The following is a 12,273-nucleotide window of genomic DNA, read 5'->3' on the forward strand; positions in this document are numbered from 1 at the left end:
ACACTCACATTAAATCATTCAGCTTATATAATAAGCATGAATACTATTGGAAACAAGGAAAAGCGTTTCTCTACACATCAAACCTTTCCCAGAAAATGAGTGCAAAGTGCATTAATGTAGGACAAGGAGGAAAACATAATCTGTCTCTTTTGGGCTGAAATTAAGGATTCTGAACTTTATCTTTAAACGAATAAAAATCAGTAGTACTCACTACATGGCCTAATTTTAACTGTCGGTTTGCTATTTAACCACAAGCAAGTCACACTATTCCATCTGTATATGTGAACACAAACATTTTACCTACAGTTTGAATTTCCTTTAGGCCATATGAATATAATGTCAATGATCAATTAGGCAAGTACTTCACATTACACAGGCCCCCTCTGGGCTGGGATCTGGCAGTGCACTTAACAATGAAAGCTGTTAACCCAGTGGCCCAGGCACCTGCTACTGCACTGCCAAGGTGGGAGGTCCCTCAGCTGGCCTTGGTTCTTCCATCTACTACTGTTTTGATTTTGTCCAAAGGGGTACCACAGGTGGTAAGACCGATGAAGGCATTCTTTACCACCTCTGCTCCCTTTCCCCCCATTGAAACCATTGCTTTGCAATCTTGATTTATGACAAAGCAATCTCTGTTAGGACTCCAGCTACCACATCCTCACAGAACAGACCACACCACATTTGTCTCTTCAGGGGAACTTAAATCACTCTGTACAGTAGAGAACATTCCCTCTAAAGTCTCTAACGCTATTCAAATAGAATTGTGCCGATTAAGTTGCAGCTAAACTGGATTGAGATTCATAGTGTTTTTTAAAAATTTATTTATTTATTTTGAGAGAGAGACAGACAGACAGACAGCGTGAGTCAGAGAAGGGCAGAGAGAGAGGGAGACGAGAGAATCCCAAGCAGGCTCCACACTGTCAGCTTGGAGCCCTATGTGGGGCTCGACCTCAAGAAAACGTGAGACCATGACCTGAGCCAAGACCGATGTAGCCACCCAGGCGCCCCTTGAGATTCATAGTTTTATCATAAGGGGAACCAGTCATAAGAAACAGAATAAAAAGTGTAAATGCAAGTAGAAAGCATTACCTCAGGACAGAGAAAACCAGAGTATAAACGTACTGAGATCAGGAATAAGCCAAGAAGACACAAACACACACTTTGAAAAGTATAAAGAGCTAGAGAAATGCAAGATCTTACAATACGCAAATTGTTTCTTCCCTACAGTTCAGGGTTCGTGGAAGGCATGAAAATATAAAAGGCAGATAGCACTGGATACAAATCACCCTGGAAGGAAAAGATCATAGCATAAAGGGCAACTGAGTTACCCTGGTTGGAAAGTCATGAGCTTGCTGTCGTAAATGCAGGCTACAAACTACTCGGAGCCGGCGCTGTGACCCCCCACGTCCATCTCCCATCTTGCAAGAGTTAAGAGGTTTCAAAGCAGTGTTTCAATATCAACTAAAGTGTTCAAAATCGGAAGTAATACCTTACAGTTAGGAGGCACTCAAATACCTTTTGATTAATGATCTGTAGAGCATGCTGTGTTGTGAGCCATTTCTTCATCTTCTCTAGATCAAGCAATCCTAAGAATGAGGAAACTTGTGGAGTCTCTGCTTTCTGGGGGTGATATAAGAAGCCAAGCCAATGGGAAAAGCCTGAAATAATAATGGTATATTTATGAGTTATTAAATTTAGGCACAGCTTTAATATATTTGGATGGCTGGCACAGTAACACAAAAGTATTTCGGCAAAAAAAGGAAATAAAGATTTCTGGGTCACTACAGGGATTATTCTAGGGACAAATATGCTTCAGCTCATTAGTCCGGTAACAATGCTGGCAACATTCCTGCCATTTTGGCTCCATCAAATGTATTTAATATTAACATGAGCACGTTTTGTTTCTGTAGTGCTATCTTACCAAATGCTGTCAAATTTGGACGGTCACCAATTAGGAATTAAATTGACACTACAAGAATACAAAGACAACTTTTCATTTCCAATCTGACTGAAATTTGGAAATTGTCAATTCTCTTTCACATGCTCTTCCCCTGCTGTCCCATCAGCACTGAAAATAGAGTTCAGTGAGCTGCGCAGGCAGGGGCTCCAAAAGTGAGTACAAGGCCTATATACACAGAACCCACACACGCAACCACATACCATTCCTCCACCGACAGAGGACAGAGCCCACTTCGTCACGCCTCTTGCGCTGACATTCAAGAAGTGGAAGATCTGGATAAGCTGGGAGGCAAAGGAACACAACAAGGGGTCACGGTTACTGCTTCCTTTGTATGTGTTCTAATTACTGTCATGCCAACTATTACTTACAGGTTTTGTTCTCATACTGGCCATCGGAGCATCGTCTCTCAGCTCTAGAGCCACCCTGCTCGACTCGACAGTTGCGGGGCTTGGACCGTGAAGATTGCCAGCTGGTACTGCTCTGAGAGGAATTAATGGTTTCCTTTTTTTTTTTAATTAAAAAAAATTTTTTTAATGTTTATTTATTTTTGAGAGAGAGAGAGAGAGAGAGAGAGAGAAAGAGAGAGAGAGAGTGAGTGTATGAGTTGGGGAGGGGCTGAGAGACAGGGAGACACAGAATCTGAAGCAGGCTCCAGCCTCTGAACTGTCAGGACAGGGCCCGATGCAGGGCTTGAACTCGGGAACGGTGAGATCATGACCTAGGCCAAAGTCAGACCCTTAACTGACTGAGCCACCCAGGCACCCAAGTTAATGGTTTTCTTAAACACACACACACACAGACCCCCATGTGCACACACACATGTATACTCAGAGAGACACGACACAACATGCATATACACCAATATACACCACGCATACCACACACATGGGCACCAGATAGGCTTGAACTGTCAATCAATAATATAAAAAAAAACGCAGAACAATTTTTTTAACTTGGAATTTTAATTATGTATATAAATAGCAACATGAGAGTGACGAGCTCTAAGGCTGGACATTATCTCTAGGTGAAAAGATTTCCAATTAGTCCACTTGGAGTATGGTATCACCCAAGATAACAAAGAAGTCTCGTTTAGTTTTTCCTGAAGAAGAAAGCCAATTTACTACATTCAGTACTGACTTCTCTGCCATTTTTTCTGTAGAAATACTGGTTTACCGCATGGAGTTTCCAATGTTTACCTATAACTAAAAGAAAAAGAATACCATAAGTAAACTGCTAAAAAAAAGAGAGAAACTCTAAAACTTTGCTTTTTGAAAATTCATTAGGTTTAAATTGAGAAGCCATATCAAATATTTACATTACTCATTACCATCATATGACCGCGAGGATCATAATGAGCCAGAGAAAACTATAATTATTTCCATTTTACAGATGCATAAGCTACAAATCAGAAAGGTTTTGTGTTTCTTCCAAACTACATTCAGATTCTCCACTGGCTGTGTACCTGAGCACAATGAAACAGATGGATGCATAAATGAATAAAGATTAAATGCCTAAGTGGTACAGCACACACATCTCTCCCCTTCTGAAAAACCAAACGATTACATTTCCACCCACGTGATGAAGGAGAGCATGATTCTATCACTGTTGGTCTGACGTATACCTTTCTTTACATCACCCCATTGTTCTCTTCTGGAGTGGAAGATACATCCTCCAAAGACACACCAAAGACCAAGCCAATTCTTCTCCAGATTGCTTCTTTTCCTAATATGTAATGAATCTACTTAGCAATTTTGGGTTTATAAATATTTTAGAGATATAAATATATCTTTTAGATATAAATATATCTTTTAATATAAAACCAAAAATTCTTAAGTTAAACATGTAACCCTCTAGCTTACCTTTTCTATCTCAGTTTATTCATGTGTTTTGGACTTGTCTAAGAATTCAATACATTTACTGCACTGTCAGAACTACAAACTGAGGTGCCTGGATGGCTCAGTCGGTTAAGCATCCGACTTCGACTCAGGTCATGATCTCAGTTTGTGAGTTTGAGAGCCCTGCGTCAGGCTTGGACTCTGGAGTAGGCTTTGGATTCTGTGTCTCCCTCTCTCTCAGGCCCTCCCCTGCTCGTGCTCTGTCTCTCTCTGTCTCTCTCTCAAAATTAGATAAACATTTTAAAAAATTAAAAAAAAAAGAACTACAAACTGGAAACAACCTATATTGATAAGGATTCAATAGGCCATGGTAGTCCATACTAGGAAATTAGTAAGCAGCTAAGAGGAGGAATGAGAAAGAAAGATCTCTAAGTACTAAGAAAAATATGTACATAATATATTAAGCAAAACAAGGCAAGTTATCTCATTTGTTCAACACAGCTAAACACAGCACTGTCTATGAAGTATTCTTACCAAAAGTCAATGTAAATCTGATTAAGCCTTCAGATCTATCGTTTTATGGGAAATGCAGAGAAGAGCAGAACCAACAGATAAACAGAACGACACTAAATGGATGCACTCAGCCACAGCCAGGATGTGGGATTCTCTAAAGGATAAATAGGTCTGTTTCTCAAAAAATTAATGGCAAGGGGAAAATGAAGGAGAAGGAACTATTATAGTTTAAAGGGGACTTCAGGGACCTATCAGTCAAATGTAATGGGGAAATGTTGTTTGGATCCTGATTCAAACCAAACAAATGCAAAAAAGATAATCGGAGAGATCTGCATACTACCTGAATATGAGATGATATTAACAAATTAGTGTTAATTTCTTTAGGTGTGATGATAAAATTGTGATGTGTTCCCTCATGGAGGTTTCAGTGTACTCGCAAAATAGTACAAGGAATATAAGCGCATTGTGTCAAAAAACCAAAAGCAGGTATGGATGTGCACACATCTACACACAGAGAAAAAAGTCTGGAATGGTATGCCAAACTATTAACAGAAATTATCTCTGGGAAAGGAACAGAGGTCAAGACAAAGTTTAAAAATATTTATCTAATTTCTTTACAACAAATATGCACCACTTTTATAATTGAAAACACCATCTCCAATAGAGATGTAAAAAAATAAAGAATGAAATCAAGGTTGTATGTGCAGTAAGCTGAACTATGGCCCAGAATATTTGGGAAAGATGAAATAGATATTTAGGTAGTTTCCCGGTATTTCAAGTCTCATTGTCCCTGCAGAGAAACATAATTGTATTCAATGTAAAGTCTCTGGAGGGCATAGGTGGCTTCCTGGCCATTCACACTCCAGTCTCTCTTCCAACGGCAGGTCCATCCGATGCACCTTCAGGGCCGCTCCCCAGAGAGGCTGACTCTAGGGTGGGGTGGGGCCTAGGCCTCTGCCTTTTAACAAGCTCCTGCAGTCATTTGTTCGTATAACAAAATTTGAGAAGTACGGCTTGGGGTTACTATATGAAGGACTGAGATGCGAAAGAGGATCTGGGTTTGTTCTTTGTGACCCCTAAGGCAGAATCAGGACCATTGCATAAGAGTTACAAAAGGACATATTTTTGCTTAGTATAACAAACAGCTTCCTAAAAATCAGAACTGTCCAAAGATGGCTGCCCTGAGGGATGAGCTGCCTATCAGTGGAGATGAAAAGTTAGAACACGCAGGGCTACAGGGTATTTATGCTTGAGGCTGGCTGGGGGGCCAGATGACTTCTCTCAAATTCTAAGATCTTATGACTCTCTGTGTCTCCAAAACTATGCAGACAGCTTGAGAAACAAAAACCTCAGGCTGAGGGCTTTTGTGGATTGTAAATAGCAGCCATGATTTATAATCAATGTAGCAGTGATTTTTTAAAAAAGATATAAAAGAAAATTCATATTCACTGCAGCCAGTTTTAAAATACAGAAAGTTAGGGGCACCTGGATGGCTCAGTTGGTTAAGTGCCGACTTTGGCTCAGGTCATAATCTCACGGTTTGTGGGTACTAGCCCAGCGTTGGGCTCTGTGCTGACAGCTCAGCAGATTCTGCGTCTCCCTCTCTGCTCCTCCCCAGCTTGTGCTCTGTCTCTCCCTCTCAAAAATAAATAAAAACATTAAAAAATTTTTTAAATATAGCAAGTTATATAGAAGAAAATCTACAGGGGTGCCTGGGTGGCTCAGTCAGTTGAGAGTCCAATTCTTTTTTTTTTTTAACGTTTATTTATTTTTGAGACAGAGAGAGACAGAGCATGAACGGGGGAGGGTCAGAGAGAGGGAGACACAGAATCCGAAACAGGCTCCAGGCTCTGAGCTGTCAGCACAGAGCCCAACACGGGGCTCGAACTCACGGACCGCGAGATCATGACCTGAGCCAAAGTCGGCTGCTTAACCGACTGAGCCACCCAGGTGCCCCAAGAGTCCAATTCTTGATACTGGCTCAGGTTGTGATCACTGATCTAGCAGTTGTGAGATGAGGCCCTGCCTTGGGCACCTTACTGAGCGTGGAGCCTGCTTGGGATTCTCTATTTCCCTCTCTCTCTCTGCCCCTTCCCTGCTCACACACTCTGTCTCAAAATAAATAAACTTAAAAAAAAAAAGAAGAAGAAAAGGTATAAAAAACATCCACAATTCTACTATCCCAAGATATATACTTAATTTTTTTGTTGTATTTCCTGGTCTTTATCCTTTCTAAAAGTGTATTATGCTATTTTTTTTCCATTTAACAAGTTTCCATGCAATTAAATATTACTGAAACATAACAACATTCCTCTTTATGGATATACCAGAATGAAGTCCCTTTTGTTTTTTAAAAAAAATTTTTTAACGTTTATTTATTTTTGAGAGAGAGAGAGACAGAGCGTGAGCAGGGGAGGGGCAGAGAGAGAGACACAGAATCCAAAGCAGGCTCCAGGCTCTGAGCTGTCAGCACAGAGCCCAACACGGGGCTTGAACTCACAAACTGTGAGATCATGACCTGAGCCGAAGTCGGATGCTTAACTGACTGAGCCACCCAGGCATCCCTGAAGTCACTTTTTATAGCTGAGTATTTAGACTATCTGCAAACTCAGTATGATCTTATCAGGAGATTGCAAGTGCTATCATATAATTTTTAATACATAAAAAAGTAATATTAATATAATTAATGTTCTGTACTTAGCTGGTACTCATGAGTAAATGCTGACCAAATGAATGAAAATAAACAGCGAATTGAGTATAAGACCAGAAGAAATCACACTGATTTTTCTGGCTTCATTTGGCATCCTAATTTTCTCCAGCTTCAGGTTACTCAATCTTTAAACAAAAAATAATTATACCTATGATTTCCCAATGGCACTTATAATATCTCTATATAATCTTGAGTTTCTCTACAACCGTCATGCATTCAACAAATGTTTATTTAATGACTATTATATGAATACAAGGGTGCCTACCATAGTAAAGTGTTATTTGAGAAAACATAAAGCTAAGAAATAATGGCACTTTTCAACTGTTTGAAATAGTTTTGTAGCCAAATACCAACTGTCAAGTTCTAGCTTGCCCAAAAACCCAGATACTTCTCAGGAATGAACACATAAGTGAAGGCACCAAAACCCACAATTAAAGACAGAAGAAAACAACACCCTGACCTTTATGTACCTATGTGAAGTTGAAACCGCTATAATTGATTACATTAAATTATGGACAAGTCATTTCAGCTGGTGCTAACAATGCTGAAAAGAACTACAGAGTTCCCTTGTTCTTTACCTGATTAAAATGGGCAGAGCCATGGAGCAGTCTACTTATTCCCAGGTGAATTCTTCACATTTCCTGGCTTATGAAACAAAAAATAAGAATATTAATACAGATTAAAAAGAAACAATGAAACATTTAAAACAAGAGTGGAATGTCTCAAAGTGCTCATCTTCAGTATCTGGCTGAATACAACATGAAATATTATTATAAGGCAACATGACCCATTTCTGAGTTAACTGAAGGAATTGCTAGGGCTCCCTGAGGGCCCTGCTGTAATAAATCACTATTAATCCTCAGCACAGAGAGTCAGCCAAACGGCTGATTCTATAAAATATCAAATCAAGAGTGAAACGAGTTCTTTACTACTTCATGCCACCATCATTGTTAAAGAATAAAATAAAATAAAATAAAATAAAATAAAATAAAATAAAATAAAATAAAATAAAATAAAATAAAGAATAAAGCTATTCTTCTCTGTGTATCATCCACCATAGGGGTCAAATCACACAACATGTTTACTGAGAAAGAGGTTATAATTGGACCACACCCATTCTGCCTGGCCACCATCTGGGAACGTATAATTAGGTCAAGTCAACCACCAGAAGTGATGGAGGAAAGTTTCTAGTAGGAAATGTTCATGTGCTAAATGTTTAAGGCTTTCCTTTCTTTCCTATATGTTTTCAACACTCTGTGAAAACATGTTAATAAGAACTGATGTCCATCAAGGAGCAGAGCTCTCTTGAGATGGCAACCTGAAGACAGCAGGCTACAGGTGAGGAGGCGATGGGGCTGGGGTTCTGTGGTCTAGACTTGGTGCAGATTCTGATGGTAGCCTTCTTGTAGTTAGCCAGGAGAAAGGAGGAACACAGACCTAACCCCGTCATTTCAGAGCATGGATTCTAGGCAACTCCAGGCTTACTGGAGTGGTTGAAAACTGGTCTCTAAGCACGGTGATCATACATCCTGGCTTGCCCAAGTCATACTAGTTTATACCCACTGTCCCAGCATAATTAACGGTACCCCCTTTCACTCTCAAGTGTATGATCCTGACTTGGATGATAAATTACACAGTTACCCTATATACAAATCACATCCACTTGACAATGGAGTTGTGGGAAACAAGGCCCTATGTATTGCTTGGTGGATCATCATACAAAAACCATGTCTACTTGTTGCTCCAAACAGAGCTCTATAGGACTCAGTACTGTGTACCTTACTCTATTCCTCAAGAGGCACGCTAACACACACACACACACACACACACACACACCCAGAGGCCTTCTTGCTGTTGCTCTTCCAATCTGCCAAGCTCTCTCCCAGGATAAGAACTTCATAAATGTATCCCTTGACCTAGACTGGTCTATCCCAATTTCTGCCTGGCTAAATGCTATTCATCCTTCAGATCAAGGCTTTCCCTTGTCACCTACCCTTCCATTTAGATGAGAACCTTTTATTCACATTCATAGCACCCATGTGCTTCCTAATTTGTATAATTCTTTCATTCATGTTTGAATCATTCACTAATATATAAGCTTCGTGGGGTCACAACATCCCTAGGACCTCCTAGCACACAGTATTCAAACATCTGTTGAATAAACAAATGAAATGCAGTAGAACCTAGCGATCTGATGAGGGTAAAAAAAAAAAAAAGTTTGGGTATGTAATTAATGAAGAACAAAAAGAGACTTAAAAAAAAGAGGCTTATGAAGCTAAGTACGATAACCATGTCCAGCAATTGGGTCTGTCATAAAAACCAAAGAGTTCTCTACCTAGTTAAATATATTTTAGGTCTGAATTACCTTAACCTAATGCTCGCCAAGTACTTGTAGTGATAGTTTTATACATTCTACTATCTATATTCACCAACATCTCAATCTCAAAAATCTAAGATGCTAAATACATAAGCTTTTTTATCTTTTGGACATTAAGAAAAGGAGCACATAAAATATTCTTCTAGTTGAGGAAAACAACTCTGTTGCTAGGAAATTTTTCTTGTTTGGTTACGTATCACTTACAGTGTAACAAAACATGACTAAAGAAATATTGAGGCCTTCCACCCTATCACAAATCAGACCTCTCTTGGCAGTAACTGCCATGATCTCAGAAAAAAACAACATGCTGACTTCAAAAGACAGATTGTGATTTAGCACAAGCCAGAAATTAAATTTGTTTTTGCATTTTCAGACAGCTGTATTTGAAATATTTTATAACTCATTCTCCTTATGAGTTAATTTTAATACCTATCAGGTTTCAATATTTTTTAAAGTAATTAATACATTTTATTTAAGACAACATATCTAAAATACTATCATTTCATCATATAATCAACACAAAAATGAGATAGTTTACGATCTTTTTATTTGTACCATGTCTTCTAAATTTGCTGTGAATTTCTATTCACAGCACACGCCTCAATTCAGACCAGCTATATTTCAAGTACTCAATAGCTAGTGGCTGCCATATTGGACAATATAGGGCTAGAGGAATAAACTAAATAGCACTGTGATGGTTAGTTTTATGTGTCAACTTGGCTAGGCTACAGAAGAAAATTTTCTTACCACATCCATGAACATGGATGTTAATTTCTATTAGCAAAATCAAAACATTTATTTTAATCAAAACATGCATTGCTAATTAGTATGCACTGCCATGTGAAAAGAGATTTCCAGATAAACCTCGAGGGTACAGCAGCCCACTGAAATGTCTGAGCCCCTCGTCAGTTGATTATTTTGATCAATTACTTAACTTCCCCAAATGCAGTTTCCTCATTTGTAAAATGGGGATAATAACAGAACCTGCCTCACAGACTCTTTGTGCACAAAGAGTTTAGTACCCAGGGCCAAGCTCACAGCAAGTGCTCAATAATCATTACCTATCCTATGTAAAAGGTCACTTAGAGGAAATAAAAGGTAAGGATAAATGACGTGTTAAAGACTCCAGTGACATTCCAGTTCACTGGATGTGGTACAGGCAAAATCATGCCTCCCCCAAACATGTCTGCATCCTAATCCTAGAAACTATGACTGCTACTTTCCACAGCAAAGGAGAATTAACATGGCATTGGGATTCAGGCTGCTAATCAGCTGACCTTTCAACGGGGAGATTATTTTGGATTATCACATGGGTTCCTATAGTCAAAGAAGGAGGCAGGAGACAGGGTCAGAGAAATGGAACGTGAAAAGGACTCAACTTGCAGTTGGTTGGCTTTGAAAATGGAGGAGGAGGGCTGTGAGCCACAGAAAGCTGCAGCCTCTAGAAGCTAGGAACAGCCCTCAGTTGGCAGCCAGCAAAACAGATCTTGATCCTACAACCCCAAGGAACTGAAGTGAATTCTGTCAACAATCTGAATGAAGGAGGAGATGGATTCTCCCCTGGAGCCGCCAGACTTCTGACCTATGGAGTCTAAGATAATGTAAATTTGTATTACTTTGAGAGCCAATTTGTGGTCATTGGTTGTGGCAGGAATAGGAAACCAAAACACTGGTGGGGGGGGGGTCTCTTGGTTAATGCACATAAGCCCAATGGTTCCATTTTCCATCAAGAGATACTATCTTCTCAAGCAGAAGCAAAAATGTGCAGTGTCACATGACATCTATCATGGCTAGCATGTGCTAGAGTTATTTGATGGGTTTCTGACATGGATAAATTCATTTAGTCCTCAAAATGGCACCATGAAATACTACTCCCATTTCCCAGAGTGCCGCAGCTATTTCCCAAGGTTCCAAGGGAACCTTGTAAGAGGCAGGGCGGGGCGGGGTGGGGCGGAGCCTGGAGCGCCTACTCCAGAGTCCACTCTCTTGGCCATCAGGCTATGCTGCATTCTGCCTTGTCCACCTTTCTGATACCAAAGTGTTACGCCTTTCAATAAAAGGAGATGCTCCCCACCACCCAGTATTTCCATCTTTTTATTTTGCTAAGTAATGAAGCTTAAAAAAAAAAAAAAATCAGTGCCTGGTACTTTTGTTTCTTAGAATTTTTAATAGCAAAAGCTAAAGAAGGCACAAAATCAGAACAAATTTAGCTTTATGGAAAACCCACCATATTGCCCTTATTTTTATTTGTATTTTATTGTGTTGAGGACACTTAACATGAGATTTACTCTCCTGACAAATTTTTAAGTGTCTGATACAGTACTGTTGACTATAAGCACTATGTTGTAGAGCAGATCCCTAGAACATATTCATCGTGGGTGACTGAGACGTTATAGCCGTTGAAGAGTAACCCCCCCATTTCCCTTCCCCCCCGGCCCCTGGCAACCACCATTCTGCTCTCTGGTCCGACGAGTCTATTTTAGATATTTCATATAAGTTGAATCATGCAGTATTTCTCCGTTAGTGATAGAAATATCCAAGAGGATCATTTTGAAACCACGTAACTTACTCAGAGCAAGACTTGAGTGTGCTTAGCAAGCTGAGGAATTTGGAATGGAGGAAGAGAAAGCAGGGCATATTTACTCAGGGTGGTGGCTGCTGCTTCCCTTTCATTTTCCTGCTGAGCCAGCAGGGGACTGAACACAACTATTAAAAGCCCAGCTTCAGAAGTTCTGCTCAGTTTTCACATTAGTAACAGGTTTATATTTCTTCATGTATTTTCCTGCCCTTTAACGAATTATGAAGATTTTACTTTTTAGTTATTGTTGGCCTTTAACAGTCATTCTACAATTCCTTCATAGTAACTTGTTACATCTTT

General features: G+C 39.6%; 1 protein-coding gene across 1 annotated transcript in view; it reads right to left on the reverse strand.

Moving 5' to 3' along the window:
- Positions 1–2,903: 2,903 nt before the first annotated feature.
- APOO (apolipoprotein O) overlaps positions 2,904–12,273 on the reverse strand; it is a 57,098-nt gene continuing 47,728 nt past the window's right edge. Inside the window, exons 8-9 of the mRNA XM_047076011.1 lie at positions 7,597–7,663; positions 2,904–3,162 (exon numbers count right to left, since the gene is read on the reverse strand). Coding sequence (XP_046931967.1) covers positions 7,628–7,663 — 36 coding nt within the window. The 3' untranslated portion in view covers positions 2,904–3,162; positions 7,597–7,627. The remainder of the gene's footprint in view (positions 3,163–7,596; positions 7,664–12,273) is intronic.

This window comes from Lynx rufus, unplaced genomic scaffold (assembly GCF_022079265.1).
Source record: "Lynx rufus isolate CCGP_SWC_20201006 ecotype Redwood Valley unplaced genomic scaffold, mLynRuf1.p SCAF_14, whole genome shotgun sequence".
Lineage (NCBI taxonomy): Eukaryota > Metazoa > Chordata > Mammalia > Carnivora > Felidae > Lynx > Lynx rufus.